This window comes from Propithecus coquereli, unplaced genomic scaffold (assembly GCF_000956105.1).
Source record: "Propithecus coquereli isolate 6110/MARCELLA unplaced genomic scaffold, Pcoq_1.0 Scaffold310, whole genome shotgun sequence".
Taxonomy (NCBI): domain Eukaryota; kingdom Metazoa; phylum Chordata; class Mammalia; order Primates; family Indriidae; genus Propithecus; species Propithecus coquereli.
This window is the reverse complement of record NW_012148731.1, coordinates 4,711,585-4,728,792: the sequence shown is the minus strand read 5'-3', so window position 1 is coordinate 4,728,792 and position 17,208 is coordinate 4,711,585. Positions and strand designations below refer to the sequence as shown.

Here is a 17,208-nt window from a genome sequence, read left to right as displayed (position 1 = left end):
ATTTGGTTGTTTCACAAAGCCACTGTGCTACTTTTTACTACAGTTTCTTATTCCCTAGAGATGTTTTCAAGCTTGTCTTTTTTTTTTTAGAGACAGGGTCTCACTCTGTGACCCAGGCTGGAGTGCAGTGGTGTGATCATAGCTCACTGCAGCCTCGAACTCCTGGGCTCAAGCAATCCTCCTGCCTTGGCCTCTCAAAGTGCTGGGATCACAGGCGTGAGCCACCACACCTGGCCTGATCTCTCTTTTCTCTAACCCTAGTAGGCCCAGCTCTTTGTTGCACGATCTGGCACTTCCAGCACGTGGTCTTGCTTCCTGCCCCCATTCATGCCCTTGGAGATGAACTTGTGGGGGTTCAGCAAGGCCTATAGGATGGAGGCCCCCTCCCCCAGGGGGCTTTATGCCTGATTCTTCCAGGTGCCTGGGGGTACTTCCACTGGGGACCACCTGAACCCAGCTTTATGCCCTGAAGTTCCTGGCCTACCCAGCTGTCTGTGGCTCCAGGGAGGTCCGCCTCTTGTTGGGCAACCCCAAGGAGGGTGGACATCAGGAGTGGCTTCCACATCCCTGCATTTTACCTGCCTCTGGGGAAGAGGCCAGATCTGGCCCAACTTCGTCTTCTCCAGGAGTAGATGCCGCCCCAGAAAGCAGCCTCTCTGAGCCAGAGGAGGCCATGGAGAGGCTTGGGAGTCCCGTCCCCTCTCTGGTGCCGTTTCCTCATGGGCGGAGCAGGGGTGGCAACCCTCATGCAGCGGGGGGCAACTGGGAGGGCAGAAGAGAGCAACACTTGGCACCCAGTGGGCAGAGGTGCTCCCAGGGGTAGCCTGAGCCCCCTCAGCCCACGTGTGTGCCGTGTGACCAGGGGCTGCCTCTTTCTGACTTCAGCTTTCCCACGCCTAAGGGAGGAGAGTCCTGCCCGGCTCCAGCGCCTCGGGATCTATGAAACTAGAAGCACCTGGCCCTGGGCCGCAGTGCTGGGCACCCCAGGGGCTTTGCAGCCTCGGCACACATTCAGAGTCCTGGCTCCCACGTTGCCACCTCCAAGCCTGAGGCTCCCAAGATGGCCTCCAAACCTCACGCCTCCCAGTGCTGTCCTACCCTGGCCCCCAAGCCAGCTACAGCCAGGCCTCTGAGCTCTCTCGTTCCCAGAGCACTTAAGACTGTTGGGCACCTGCTCAGGGCTGGGTGGGGACAGTGACTTCTTTGGCCACAGAGACAGGCAGCCCACAAGAACAGGCGGGCCTGACCACACAGAGAAGGGAAGAGGGCATGGAGCTCCATCCCATGGTGCTCAGCAGCAGTGGCAGGCTGGTGCCACCTGGGCAGGGGCCTGGGGTGCTGTGCATGGCAGTCAGAGCACTTCTCCCTGTGGCGCTGAGATTGGGGGACCTTGCTTTGCCTCCCAAATTCCCATGGCTCAAAGCTGGCTCAGTGGGACCCTGGGCCTTGAAACTGCTTATGGCTGTCGGCAGTTCTCTCCCAGAATCCCCTGGGCTGGGGCTTGGTGCTTCCTCCTCTCCCTGGTGCTGGGCTTAGCTGCCCAGCCTCATGCTGGCCACGGGGACCTGGCTCTGCACACAAAGAGCTCGCGATGCAGGAGGGAGGCAGATGGTGTAATACTAGGCTTGGGGCTTCGGGCACACAGGGCCACTGATAGGGCATCCAGATAGGGGAGGGTCCTCACTGCTCCAGAGGGAAGAATGAAAAGGATCAGAAGGAGGGGCTCATGCTGGGTATTGAAGGATGAATAGGAGTTTGCCAGGCATTTCAGGCAAATAGAACAGCCTGTGAAAAGATACAGATGTGTGACAGTTAGGGAGTTCCAGAAACTTCAGTGGTCCCACGTGCCTCCCTGAGGGGCTTAGCCCTGAGCTGCCAATTTCTCTCCAGATCTGTCCTTGGACATTTTGCATTTGGACCTGTCACCATAACTGGACGGGAACTGCCGGGTAGTCCTCTCTCCCCAAGCAGCCAGGAAGCCATAGTGCAGGGTTCCCTCCTCCACCGCCCCTCCTTTCCCTGCACTCGGAATCCTGCCTTGCCATCAGTAGGGCCCTGTGTGTGCCTCCCCCACCCGCCCACCTGTTTACAGGGTCACCGTGGGCAAGTCCCAGAACCTCTCTGGCAAGTTTCCCCTTCTAGAGCCTGAGGACATTCATTGATGCAATTTCCAGGGACCTTCTAGACAGCTGGTGGCCCCATGTACAGAGAGCCCCAGCGAGGCCAGAGGAGGGGCCGGAGGGAGGCAGTGTGGGGAGGGAGCCCAGTGCAGAAAAGAGCACGGCTGGGGGTTGGAGGGCCCTGGGCACGTCCCTCGGGCCTCAGAGCAGCAGTTTCCTCAACTGGACAGTGGGGACCACGGCCACCCTGGGGCTGCAAGCATCAGCTCTACTGGAAAAAGTCACGGCCACACTGGGCACACGGGACAGAGCAGTCGGCACACACGGCCCACGAGGCAACTCCAGATGAAGCCGTTTTTCTCCCATGATGGCTTCACATCTGGTATTTCGGATTTCACAGGTGAGGACAGAGGTGAGCACTCAGCCCGGGAAGGGGAGTGGAGGGGAGTCCGCGCTTCTTTTTCATTCCTGCTCCACATTTTCCAAATTTAGCTTTCTTATTTTAAAACTGCAAATGGTGAACTCCCTGACACCTTGCTGAGGATCAAAGTCAGTCTTTAAGAACGCTCTTTGGAAGAAAGCATTTGGAAAAAACAGATAAAAGCTTGGAGTACACCTGCCGTTCTTCCAGTAACATGACCTGCACAAGGAGGGGCTCACAGCCAGCTGGCACCCACAGGGGCCTGAAATGAGAACTCACATCCACAGAGGCAGCGCTAAGAAACAGCCACAGTGGGTTTCCTGGGGAGCCCTGCATGTCCCCCTGCCCCAGAAGGGTCAGAGCTCTGAGTCGGTCCAAGGCCACCACATGGAAAAGAAACAGACTTCAGGGGCAGAGATTTGGATGTTGTTTGTCCCAAGTGAAGTTGACAGGGTAACAATCTCCAAAGTCCTTTCCCCTGCATCATCTCTCCTGCTCGTCCCCACAGAGCCACTTTACAGATGAGAAAACTGAGGCTCAAAGAAGCAAAGCCCCTGCAAAGGCCCCATGTAAGCAGGAGATGGCCCTGGGACCTCAGAGGGGCTCCTGGCTCCAAATCCCGTGGGGTGGCCGCGCAGTCCACGTGGTCATCCAATAGCCACACCTGGCACTCACGCCGAGTCAGTGGAGCCCGTAACTGACGCTCCCGTTAAATTAGTGGCAACACTAACAAATCATAGTAGGGAAAGCACTCCGCAAACAATGCGATGAATTCTATCAGGAAGGTGGAGCCCCCGGCTTCGTGCCGGGCCGGGGAGCAGAGCACCTGCACTCCAGCATCTGGGCGGGCAGCGAGGTATGCCCCGGGGAGGCCGGCCTTCCCTCCTGGCCTCGTGTGCAGCTTGATCCGTACGTCACTCATTCGCTCGACATGGGCTGAGGGCCTGCTCGGGCCTGGACCTGGGAGACTCACCCTCACGAAAATGCTTGCAGGGGGCCCTGGGTTCTTTGGGGCCCATATCACTCTCCCTCCGGCTCTTCCAGGGGAGCTACAGATCAGCTCCACCCACACCTGGCCAAGGTGCCTTGGTCTGGAGCAGGCATGTGACAGAAGCCAGAGTTCTTCCCGGAGACTTGTCAACTGGAAATGAACGGAGGAGGCCCCAGCAGGTGGCTTCGGCCATGAGAGTAAACCTGGCCCAGGCCAAGGCCTGGAGAGCAGCAGGGACAGCAGCGGCAGGAAAGGGCCCCCACCCAGGGTCTGGGAATGCAGCACCCCCGCCCTCTGGCCTGAACCGGCTCAGCTCCTGCAGCTCATGGCCAGACCGACACGAGCCTACACTCCCCGCTGCGTTTCTGAGCACCCACCACGCACAGTTCCCGCAGGAGCCACCCAGGCCCGGTCTCATTCATCCGCACAAGATCGGGGGAGGGATTTTACAGAAGGAGAAACCGAGGCACTGGGCAGCTAAGCAGCTTGCCTGAAGTCACACAGTCATGAAAGACAGGCAGGGTCTGAGTCCACGTCTGGCGGATCCTAAAGCCCGTGTCCTGTGGGCGGGCCACGCTTGCAGTTATTCGTGGAACAGCTGCCGTGTGCCGGGGGCCAGGGACCCAGCAGGGAGCAGGACCTCAACCTGTGGCGTTTACATGGCACCGCAGATGTGGGCAGGGAGCGGTGTCGGGTGGGCCAAGTGCTCTGTGGGGAGGAGACCGAAGGCAAGGGGAGCCGCCTCCTACGCCCCGCACGGGGAGGGAGGCCGGGGGCAGGCTGGGGGGCGCCCTGAGGCACCGTGCACTGGGGGCACAGGGGGCAGCCGTCAGGGGCTGATCTGGGTGGGCCTCACAGGTCCCAGGCGCTCCCTCTCATGGGAGGAGGAGAAAGGGCAAAGGCCAGAGGCCACGAGAGCTGTGAGGGAGGCCTGCCCATCTCCCACGCCAGGCTCTGAACGGCGCAGGCTCGGCCTCGGCGCCCCTGGCCGCCGTGCTCAGGCCAGTGGCAGCCCACACCTCATGGGGTCTCCATTTTTGCCAGGGACCAGGCTCACTGGGCATGGGGTGCAAGTATTTTCACCAAATCAGCCATTTTTGAGACTAAAATTAAAAAGATGTAGAAGGTGCTCCTGCCAGGCCCAGCCCAGCGGCCTGCGCCCGACGTGGGCCTGGGCAGCTCACTCGGCCCGCCCTGAGGGGCGCCGTGTAGAGACACTGGGGCCACGCACTCACCCCCAGACCAGGTTCGCACACTGTGGGTGCTGCATCCACGTGGCACCACTGTGTGTCAGCCCCTGTACTGACTGTGGGTAGGAGGATTTGGCCTAGAGAAGTCCTACCTCCGGGCCTTTGCACTGCTCTTCCCTCTGCCTGGAACCTGTGGACCCTGAAGAGATCCCAAGGACGCCTCGGACACACTGAAATAAATGTCCTTACGCACCAGCCTGGGCCAGCTCCAGTCCCCCCCCGGGACTGGTGCACCTACTGTGCCCAACACCATACAGACCTGACCTTCCCTGGCCGCACAGCAAGCCCTTGGCCGGCTCTTCCAACCACCTGCTGGACAGATGAGGACCTGGGCCTAGGAGGGGACAGGCACCTCGCACACCGTCTCCGCCTCAGTGACAGTGGAGCTGGAACTGGGAGAGGCAAAGCTGGGGGCGCCCTCCTCCTGTGACCCCTCTGCCTGGTCCTGGGGCCCCTCCTCACATCCTCTGCATTGCCCCACGGACACCTGCCAGGGATGCCCTCCTCACCAAGTGAGGTCTGTCTCCTCCAGGAAGCCTTCCAAAGTACCTGTGGCCACCACCCTCACCTGTCAGCAGATCCTTGGGCTCTTGGAGCGGCCCCTCGGTGACTATCGGCCTCCTCCAGCCCCAGGGGCTCCTGCTCCTCCAGCAGCCACACCGCCTGGGCAGAAAGCACACTGGGCTGGAGCCAGCCCAGAGGGCCCCAGGGCTCAGGCAGACCAGGGACCCAGATGTCCACATTTGTGGGGAGGGGGACAGGGGCTGGGGCCCAGTGAGGCTGGCGGGGCCCACTGCGCTCCAGCAGAGTCCCTAAGGGCAGACCTAAGACCCAGAACCCTCCTGCCCGCGGGAGTCCCCTGTTGGGACCAGCAGAGCAGGGCTGTCCCTCTCAAGCTCCCACCATTCTCTTTGTCTCCAGAGCCCCAGCGGGCCTGGGAGTGGGAAGGCGAGAGGAAGCTGCCGAAATACTCAGGAAATCGCAAAACACGTTTATTGGGCAACACCGGCCACCTGCCAGGGGCTTTCACTGCCGCAGTCCTCACAACCCTGTAACAAACAGATTCTTGTCCTCATTTTACAGAGGAGGAAACTGAGGCTCAGAGGACAGTGGAGACAGCCTCTGCCCAGGTCTGACCCAAAGCCACAAGTAGTGCTCACTCGCGCCCTCCCGCAGGGAAGCAGGGGCCCAGGCCCGCGTCCGGAAGGCTCGGCGACGGCGAAGCTCAGGAGCGATGAGAGCTCAGTGCCAGATCTTCACCTCCCCTCCCCAGGAGCTGGTGGCGAGGACGGAGGGCAGCACGGGGTGGAAGGTGGCGCCGATGCAGGCCTCCGCGTGCCCCTGCAGCGTGCACGCCCGGCTGGCCGTGCGGAAGGTGTATATCAGGACCCGGCCGTCGGCGCTGCCCGTCACCAGCAGCTCTCCGCCCGGGGAGCACTCGCAGCCCACCGAGTAGCCTTCCACCTGCAGAGGGCAAGACGGGGGTGAGTGGCCACACCTGTGCCTCAAGGCCAGGTGTCAGACAGGGGCTGTTGTGCCCACTCCACAGAGGAGCAGGCCGAGGCCCCAGGCTGGCAAGGAGCAGACCAGGGATTCGCACCCAGTGTCTCTGAGGCTGTAGGGCCCTGGCAGGGGTCCTGCCTCAAGAGGCCAGTTCAGGGGAATCCTGCTGAAAGGGCTCCAGCCCCACCGACAGCCACCGAGCCCCCGGCCCCTTCGCCCCAGCAAGGTAGGCCTCGGGGAGGAGGAGGATGTAGCAACGGCCCCATGCCTGTCCAGTCCTGCTCCCGTACGTCCACCCCGCCCTGACCTGCCTGTATGAGCCAGCCAATGCTTTCCTGCCTGGTAGCTGGGGCCTGGGGCCAGGACCAGATGTGGCCCAGGGTCTTGAGGAGACACCAGGCCACATGGCCTGCAGTCACCCAGGAAACCGAAAGCAGAATCTACCCAGGCAGAGGCTCCACGCACCCTGGGGTCCCACGGCCATCACTGGCGCTGTCTGGTGGGAGACTCTGGGGCCAGTGCTCAGCATCTGACCTGGGGGACAAGGACGGGGGTACCTTGTGCCCTGCGTAGCGCCGCCTTCTGCTCATCCGGTAGGGCCACACGGCGGAGAAGAGGGCCACGTAGTTGCCGTTGGACTGCGCCAGGAACACGGGCTCCTGCGGGTGCGCGGCGAGGCTGGGGCAGGTGTACCTCTCCTGAGGAACGGCAGGGCCGCAGGAGGGTCGGAGGAGGCTCACACTCAGTCTCCGCCTCCAGCAAACCCCCCCCCCCCGCCCCTGGCACTCTGCCCGAGGGGCCACGTGCCCTCCCAAGCTTTGGTTTAGGGGCTCTGCATGAATCTCCTGGTGCTGCTATAACAAATTCCCACAAACTTAGTGGCTTAAAATAACATATATTTATTACGTGACACTGTTGGAGGTCAGAAGTCTGAAATGGGCTTGCCTGGGCTCAAACCAAGGTGTGGGCAGCCTGCGTTCCTTTCCGGAGGCCGCAGGGAGGCCCTGTTTCCTCCCTTCTTCCAGCTGCCAGAGGCTACCTGCAGCCCTTGTGCGGGGCGGGGAAAGGGCCCCCAAAACCCACATCCTAATTCTCGAGCCTCTGAGTGTCATCTTATGTGGTCAAAAAAAGGGTCTTTGTAGACATAATGAAGGATCTTGAGATGAGGAGATCATCCTGCATCATTACCCAAATGCAACTGCATTCATCCTTGGATGGAAGCAGAGGCGGATCTGACACACACAGTGGAGGCGACTGAAGATGCTGGCCTCGAAAACTGGAGGGATGCAGCCACAAGCCAGGGAGTGCCCGCAGTCGGGCGGGAAGGAGGAGTACTCCCTGCTGGCACCTTCATTTCGACCCAGCGACACTTACCATTTACTAAGGACTCTGGCCTCCAGAGCTGTGAGAGGATAAATGGCGTGGTTTTAAGCCACCACATTTGTGAGAATTCGTTGCACAGGACAGAAAACAAATCCACGTGCTGTCTCCCCACCTGCACAGTGAGCCCCTCGGGACAGCCCCAGCCCAGCCCAGGGACCCGCGCAGCGAAATGCACCTCAGGTGAGGAACTGAACGGTCAGACAAGAATACACACGCGTGACCACACATCAGCACGCGGGGCGGGATCTCACTGCTTGACGGGCACAGCCACACAGGAAACACCCCGAAAACTCCCCTCTCAACCTCGCCGGACATTGCTCTAAGTATTTCCTTAGGCCACCCGCTCGAAATGAGCCCAAAATCAGAGGGCCAAGTGGGGAGCAGACAGAAGGGCAGCTGCAGGCCGACGTGCCCAGCAGAGGCCCAGGGGCCAAGGTGGCCAGAGGATGAGCTCCCCGCCACGACGCTCCTGGGCTGAGCGCCTGCCCACTCCACACAGCAAGTGTGCAGATGTCATCAGAGAGGCCACGGCTCAGGCACAAGGCACCTTCATCTGCCCCACTTCTCTTGGTCTCTGCTGGGGCTCTTGGAGGCAGGACACCCTCGGCAGCCAGAAGGACCCTTCCAGCCCCTACCTGCAGCCCCCACCTAGGGGGTTCAGACAGCTGAACCCCCTCCCACGGGAAGGGGCCTGGGACCCCAGACAGACCAGAACCACACAGGCATGTCCTGTGGCCGAAACTGAGAGTAATGCCAAATAGGGCTTCTCACATGATAAATCTGATTAGAGATTCTGGCAGAGGTCCGGAAATCCCAGGCAATGATGGTGCGGTCAGCAGAGTCCCGGGTGGAAGCGTCTGTGCTGCTCAGGAACTCACAGCCTTCCCCGAGGAACAGGATGTCCAAGGTCTGCTGGATGGTTGCCTTGTAGCGTCTCACCACCTGCAAGAGCAGGCACCGGTCATGCTGGCAGGCCTGGGAACACAGGACAGGTGCCTGCCCAGGGAGGGCCGCCGCGCGCCCAGGCGGTGGGCGGGTCTGGTGAAGGCCACGCTGGGCCACACACACCAGGCTGGGCAGCTGCAAGTGCCACGTAGAGTCATGGTGCCCTCCCGCCCAGCCCCTGCTTTCCCACCAGGCCAATGTCTGTCACCCCCTGGAGCTACTCTGCAAAACCACCCAGACTCAAGCCTTGCCTGGTGGCCTCCTGCCATCCTCTTCTCCCCAGTCAGAAGGACCCCTCGGGAGCACGTGGTATCCAGCGAAAGAGCCACGGGAAGAGCCTACGCCTTGCCCAAGGGCACCTAAACAGCATGATGACACCCATCAACACCAGGGTCATACTTTGTGAGCGGGTCTTGCTTTTGAAGATGTCACATAATTCACAACTCACAAAGTTCCAGACTACTGTCCCTGCAAGAGTCATGGTAATGCACGGAGCACGTGTTTTTGGAGACAGACCATAAAGCCAGAATCACAGAACATATTTTAGCTTTAAAGACACTTTGTATTTTCTTAGCATCATCACCAGTATTTCATAGCCTCCTGTCTCGTAAACTGATGTTATTAAGTATCAAGCAGTTGTTTTGCTTTCTTTAGAGCATTTTTATTACATTCATCTTCTGCTCTGAAATTTTTGGCAGGGAGGTTGGGAGGGGTCCCACTACCAGGACTAACAAGCGGCTCCACTTAACACACTCATGGAAGGCGCAACCGTAACTTGCAGCATTGAAGTACCTGGCCAGCCGCCCACCAGCCGTGGCAGAAGCGCAGCAAGGTCTCAGGCCTGCCTGCTGGGCCTGGCCAGCCCGTTACCAGTTCCCAGGGCGCCACCATGTGGCTACAGCATAAACACTGTTCCCCAGTCTCTTGGCCCCACCAGTTACAAAATGAGCCATCTTGACAAATTAAAAAAAAAATGAACTTCACAACTTTCCAATTTTGCTGACATGTTTCCCATCATCCTCTTTCAAATGTATATGTCAAGTTCACATTAAATGCAACACTCTATAAATTTAGTTTAGACCAGGGGAAGAGAGGCTATAGACCCATTCTCCAGATGGGGTATACTGAGGCTCAGGAGATTTGCTCAAAGTCACAAAGCCAGGGCATGGCTGATCCTCTCCCCACTGCAGGGGCTTCCCTAGGCCCCACAACTCAGTCTTCCGCTGGCCAATTCCTGCCTCCATAAATTCCTGGGGCGGGTGGGCAACAAATGACTTCCCTTCTCTGAGCCACTTCAGAAGCAGCCCTCAGCTAAGGGGATTTCAGGGTGGATCCCCTGAAGCCTAAAGAACAGTCCAGGGACAGAAAAAAGAGGCCAGTCCTAGAGGCCTCTGAATGCAGGGCAGGGAGCCAGACTGCCCCTCCCTGGCCAGCTGCCGGCTGCCTTCCTGCAGGCACCAGGATTTCCTCTGCCTGCTTTGCCCTCCCAGGGTGGCCCTAACCAGGCACAGCCCCAAGTCTCACAGTGTGGGCTGGGGGAAGCTCTATTCCCAGCCAGGAGTGTAGGACTCATGCTCCTGCTGGCTCTAGAGCTGGGGCTGCAGGCTAGTAGGATCTGGAGATGAGATAAATCATGGCTGTCCCCAACATCTGCTCTGATGAGTTTGCACAACATTCCAACTTGGGCCTGGCCAGGCCCGGCAGGCAGGTCTGAGACCTTGCTGCGCTTCCACCATGGCTGCTGGGCCCCCGCCTGTTATTTCAATGTTGCAATTTAAAGTACTGTCCTCCATGAGTTTGTTAAGTGGAGCTACTTGTCAGTCCTGGTACTAGGACCCCTCCCGATACGCCCACCAAGAACAGCGCCATCCCAAGGTGCAATTTGGAATCTATGTTGGTGGGGAGCGGAGGGGAGGCACCAATGCCCCAACATCATGGCTCTGGAACAATCTCTGTACGGGCTCCAGATCCACCTGCTCCTCCCATCCCTAGAGCCATTCCAGCCTCACCTCACTTAAATCACCCTCCCAAGAGCCACCCCAGGGCCTCCATGTACCTAGGCCACATCAGGCTTGGATGTCTCCCTTATCCCTCTCCATCACCACAGTTCAGATGAGGAGCAGGGAGTCCAGAGATGGCCGGCGTACCAACTGCCAAGAGACGAGTGGTGTGGCCCAACACACGTCCCTGCATGTGGCCCATGCCCTGAGGCACTTCTCTTCCCTGGTTGGGGGATGAGGGGCACAGAGCAGCCTCGGGAGCCCCGCCGCCCACACCGAATGGCTCTTGGCAGACAGTTCCCAGCTCCCCTGCAGCTCTAACACCACAGCCCACCACCAGCCCCGGCGCCTCCATCCCAGCAGGCACTGCCCCAGGGAAAGGATGGAGGAAGATGAGGGCCCACCTTCCACATGCTGAGTGCCCATTAAGTACCAGTCCCTGACTGGGGGCTCACAAAAATCATCTCGGGACAACAGCCCCAGAGGTAGCTTCTCCAGAGAGGAGCAACGTGCCCAGGAGCCGGCAGCCTGTCCACAGAGAACTCCCTGCGTACCCCTGTCAACACACCGCCTGCCTCCGAAGACAAACTTTTCGAGAACGAAAACCGCTGTTCTGTACATTTTCTGAGAATGGTTGGAAATGGCCCAATTCATTAGGGTGTCATAAAAGTGAATGGCCGGGAAACAAGCCGTGTTATGGGCGATCCCTGCCAATAGCGCGGCTGTAAGTGGAAGGCTGGCCTTTGAAGGGAGCACCTCCGAACATGATTTACTCGCCTGCACAACTGCTCATGCCCCAGGAAAGAGCAGAGGAGCCATTTGTGCGTCTAGCTGGTGGGTTTTATGGCAACCTTAATTACACCAACAGCTGGCACATCCCATCTCAGGGCGTAAGACGGTGCCGCTCGGGCCTAACTAGCTGGACCCAAAAGGGAGCCTTGCTCAGACTCTTTCGGCAGTGGTGGGCCCTGTTGGATAAGCAGGACTTGGTCTTGGGGAAAGCAGAAGGTCGATCATGACACATTCAGGTGATGAGAACCACCAATGTCCCTAAGATCTGCCCACTGCTTGGCCTGCCAGCAAACCTCAGTCACTGTGGGCTGCTGCTGACTTGTTCAAAAGCATAGTTTTCCCTTCCCTGGGTTCCTGCTACCTCCAGGATGCAGGCTAGGCTCCACGGGGTGCAGGGTTGGGGGTGCAGGGTAGGCTCCAAGCCTGGCCCAGCTGCCAACAGGGGAGGGTCCCTTCCCACTCTGGGCCTAGTTTTTGAGTCATCACCATGAAAGGCCTAAACTGGACAACACCTGAGCCTCGTAGCCTCTAAGTACTGCTGGTCCTCAGAAAGAGGAAGACCTGGGGGGTGGTGCCAGATCTCCCTACCCAACCCTGCCAGTCCTCTGCACCCAGACCTGATGGAAAGGAGGAGGGCGACGCTGCTCTGGCTCCCATGGGACCCTGTGCTCCTGTGCTCTCTCAGCAGCACACCTTGGCCACCTGCCCGGACCATAGGACTGTGAGGTCCCAGGACAGACGCTCTGCCACTCACATTTCTAGGTCACCCTTGGCCAGCACTGGGTCTGCCCACTGCAGGCATCGGCAAGGTGTGTGGAATTAACAGCTAGGAAAGTGAGTGAATGGATAAACAAATGGATAAATGAGCAAAAGGTCGACAGCTTTAAAAATGCCACAACCCAGGGGCTTCTGGCTCCCAGCAATATCCTGGCACTTGGGGCTGAGGCAACACACTGGGCCTCTGCCACTGGCTCCACCAGAGCCCCCTGGGGAGATGACAGTCATTCATAGATTCACAGGTCCCTCCTGTGGCCCCAGTGTGCCAGCCCCTGCTCTGGCCTGGGGACGTGGGGACAAAGGAAAGCTGCTCCAAGACCACGGTGGGGGAGGGAAGCAGAGCAGAGGGACTGTGCTCAACGTCTGGTTGTCAGGAGAGCCCAGAGGCTGCCAGGGGGCTTCTCTGGCCCCTGGATGAACAGAGGTGAGATGCCAAGTGGGAGGGCCCAAGCTCTTGGGCACACACCCTGCGCACCCAAGCCTAATGGCCTATTACTGGCCATGTGACTTCGGGCAAGTAACTTACCCCTCTGCTCTTCAGTCTCCACACCTATAAAGTGGGGATAACAGCAGGACCTCCAGCTAAGGGAGTAAACAAAGGTGACAGGTCCAGCTGAGAGCCCGACACATAGCAGATGCTCATAAACCTTCTCTTCCCAGGCCAGGCAGAGCTAAAGTACCCAGGATGGAACTGTGAGTTCTTGGAAAAGTTTCTTCTCCCCAGATTTCAACTCCTACATGAAATAAATGCACTAATCTCTTTAAATGCTAAGATTCAAGGCAAACTGGAGGGGCAGGCACAAGGCTCTTTACTGTGTCTTAAATTCACACAAGTAAAAGTAGCCAATCACATAGGACAGTGGCTATCAAAAGTGCCCCATTGATACATGTGAAAAGGAACTGAAGTTTACATTAAAAAAAAGAAACCATATAAATATGAGAAGAAAACATGATTGAATTTCTCTGCAACCTGGGACTTGGGGAAACTTTCCCAGTATGACTCCAAAGCCAGAGCACTAAGAGAAAAGATGAATAAATTTGACTACATGAAAATAATAATAATTTTAAAAATATACTTTTGTATGGCAGAAAGCAAGTAAATACATGAATAATAAATAAGCAAAGTAAAAATGACAAATGGGAGAAATATTTGCAGCTTATATTACACTCAAAGGTTACTATCCGTAATATAAAGACAGTGTCTAAAAATAGATGAAAAAGACCAACAGCTCTACAGAAAAATGGGCAAGAGATGTGACCAGAGCTCATAAAAAAAGACATGGTCCTTCTACCATAAAAAGAGCAAGACAAATTTAAACTACACAGAGACACCATTTCTTACCTATCAAATTAGCAAACTCCAACAGTTTGGCAACAGCCTCCATTAGGTGGCTCGGGGTATCAGGTATCTATGCACTGCTGCCAGAAATGCAAAATGGTACAATCCCTGTGGAGAGGATTTGGGCAACTTCAAGCAGAATAACATGCACTGTTACTCAGCAATGAGCATGATCTAGTAATCCCACTTCTAAGAACTGATCTTAAACTTACAGTGTTAAAATCCCAAAAACATATAAGCACAATGCCACTACAAGCAGCATCACTTGTGAAAATAAAAAAATTGGGAACAAGTCAATGTTCATCAAGAAAGGACTGGCTGAATAAGCTTTAGTATATTCCCACTCTGGACTATTATGCAACTGTAAACATGAAGAAGGAGCATCTCCCTATCCTGCTGTGGGGTGATCTCCAAGATATGTCGTTCAATAAAAAAATACAAAGGCAGGGGTGCGAGGGAGTGTGTAAAGTATGTAGAAGAGAAGTGATGTGAACATAAATGTATGAGTTTGCTTCCATTAAAAAACAATAAAAGGATAAACCAGAAATGAAAATAAGTAAATAAATAAGATTACCTCTAGAGGAACGGAGAGAACAGAATGGGGGAGACAGGATTATAGGTAGAACTTAGATTATTTCTATAAATGTACCTTGCTTTGCAGATGTGACCCTAGAACAGGGTCACAATTTTTTTCTGTAAAGGGCCAGATAGCAAGTATTTTAGGTTTTGTGGGCCACATATAGTCACTATTTCATAGCCTTCCTGTGTGTGTGTGTATATCTGTGTGCTAGCACTGGTTAGAAATGTAAAAACCATTCCTAGCTCAAGGCCATATAAAAACAGGTCACAGCCAGATCAGGCTCATGGGCTGTAGTTTGCCAACTCTTTCTCTACACTAATGTACATATTTTATTAAATTATACAACAAAATTAAATTAGAAAACAATCTCTAAAATGTGAAAATAAAATTAAGCAAATGAAATTAACCATGTATTGATTTGGGAGCTTAACCACATAAGATTTCTTTTAAGAGACTTTAAAGCACAGTAATTTAATGGTAGATCCTCAGTTGAATATACATTACTAATAGAAAGCCTGTAACTTGATGGTAAATCCTAAATGGGTATACATTATGAGCAAAAAGAACTGTAAGAAATATTAAACTTTTTTCAGTCATTTTATTGCTAGTGTAAAATATATAAAAAATAATTGTGTAAAGGCAGATAGAAATAAAAAATTTTCAGTGTTAGAAATTTTAAAAATAAATTTTATAAAAGATATAAAAACAAAAAAGTAAAAGAAAAATTCTGTAATCCTAAATTTGAATTGGATAAATCAGTATAAACAACAATATATTTTTATCTTAAGCATAAAAATATTTCCTAGCTCTGTCCACATAAAGGGCATAGAAACAATGAGCAACCTCAGCACTCAGATTATGGTCCCTAAACCCAGCTAAAGGGATTAGAAGTCACACAGATGATAGATCAGAACATTGAAAGTTATTGTGATTCCATAACATATGTTTAAGAAAGTAAAAGAGAGATAGCCCATGGTAAACAGAAACACTGGAGATATATTAAAAAACTAAAATCAAACTTCTAGAGATAAAATACGCAATGTTTGAGATGAAAAATGCGTTAGAGGGGAGTAACAGCAGATGACACACTGCAAAAGAAAACATTAGTGAACTAGAAGACATAGCAATTAAAATTATTCAACATGTACCAATGAGAAAAAAATACTGAATTTAAAAATGGACAAAATCTAATGTTAACCCAAAATGGAGTAAACCCAGTATGACCTCTCTCTCCCCCTATAAATTACAATTAAAAACTCTGGACAAAATTCAAACAGCAACTACCTGAAGACTATGAAAAATAAAGAATAGCAGAAGAGTTGGGGAGGGAAGTCAAAATTTGAAGAAAGACCAGTATAGCAGATGAAGTTCTTAGTTTGTTTTTGTTTTTGTCTTTTAACTCCTGACACTGACCCAAGGACTGAGTGGATTAAGGAACTACATCCTGTGGGCATGGATAGCAAAAACTCTGAAATAAATTCATCATTCTGGACAGATGACCAATCTGAAGAAAAAATGAACAGAGCCATAGGGACCTATGAGTTAATACCAAAGATTTAAATGTTTTTATACATGGAGTTCTTAAAGGAAAGGGAGAAGAGAGCAGTGCAGAAAAAAGAATATTTAAAGAACTACTGACTGGAATTTACCCAAATTTGGTGAAAGGCACAAATTTATAGAGTCAAGAAGCTCTGCAATGACAAAGATAAATTTAAAAAAACAAGCCCTGACACATCTCAAACTGTTAAAAAACCTCAAAGAAAAAATCTTGAAATCACCCAGGAAGAAAATGAAGAATTACAACGTAAGAGAACAATTACTTGAAATACTATAGATTTCTCACCCAAAACTATGGAGGCCAGAAGAAAGTGGGACATAAAAAGTGGTGAAAGAAAGGAGCGTCAACCGAGATAATACACGTGTAAGATATTTTTAAAAGACCCAAATCAAACATGTAGAAGTGAAATAAAACAATGTCTGCTATTTACAGCAGATTAGAAATTGCTAAGGTATGATTGGTAAACTTTGAAGACATAGGGAAGAACAGAGCATCAGTGAGTTACGGAACAAATCCAAAAAAACCTAATATAAATGTAACAGGAAAAAAGGGATGGGGAAAAACAAAATTGAAGAAATAATGATCAAAAATTTTCCAAATTCAATTAAAACTATAAACTCACAGATATAAGGAACTAAACAAAGCCTAAGAAACATAGAGAAAACTATACCAAGACACATCATTTAAATTGCTTGAAGCTGATCGTAAAGGGAAAAATCTTAAAAGCAGACAGAGAAAAAGATACATACAGAAGAACAAAGATTAGAACGACAGCGGACTTCTCACTGAAAACAGGCAAGGTAGAGACATGAGAGCAACATGTTCAAGGCAGTAAAAGAAAAAAGGTTTATTTTAGGTTTCTCAACCTAAAATTCTTTACCTAGTGTAAATATCTTTTAGACAAAAGACAAAGTTTTTTTTCAGAGAAATAAAAGCTGAAAAAATTTATCACCAGCAGCCCAAAAATACACAAAATGTTAAAGGAAGTCCTAAAGGCACAAAAAGAAGTGGAGGTTCTAGCCATTATAATACAGCAAGAAAAAGAAATAATTGTACACACACTGGGAAGAATGTTGTAAAACTATGTCATTCAAAGACAATATGATCATGTACATGGAAATTCCTACAGAATCTATGAAAAAGCTATGAGGACTGACTTTAGTAAGATCGCATGATACATAGTCAATATAAGAAAGTTAATAGTATTTCTATATACCAGCAAAAAACAATTGGAAAACAAAAAATAAAATTCCACTCACATCAGTATCCAAAAACCACAAAATACTGAGGAATAAGTTAATATAATATAGTAACATTGAACACTGAAAACTACAAAACACTGCTGAGAGAAACTAAAGGAGATCTAGGTAAACAAAGAAACATACTATGCTCGTGGATCAGAAGACTCAATATTATTTTTATTTTATTTTTTTTTTTGAGACAGAGTCTCACTTTTGTTGCCCGGGCTACAGTGAGTGCCGTGGCGTCAGCCTAGCTCACAGCAACCTCAAACTCCTGGGCTCAAGCGATCCTCCTGCCTCAGCCTCCC

At 52.8% G+C, this 17,208-nt stretch overlaps 1 protein-coding gene across 1 annotated transcript in view; it reads right to left on the bottom strand.

The window, feature by feature from the left end:
* Window positions 1–5,769: 5,769 nt before the first annotated feature.
* The window catches only part of WDR25 (WD repeat domain 25), a 128,691-nt gene continuing 117,252 nt past the window's right edge, over window positions 5,770–17,208 (bottom strand). The window contains exons 4-6 of the mRNA XM_012650102.1: window positions 8,440–8,610; window positions 6,843–6,983; window positions 5,770–6,246 (exon numbers count right to left, since the gene is read on the bottom strand). Coding sequence (XP_012505556.1) covers window positions 6,025–6,246; window positions 6,843–6,983; window positions 8,440–8,610 — 534 coding nt within the window. The 3' untranslated portion in view covers window positions 5,770–6,024. The remainder of the gene's footprint in view (window positions 6,247–6,842; window positions 6,984–8,439; window positions 8,611–17,208) is intronic.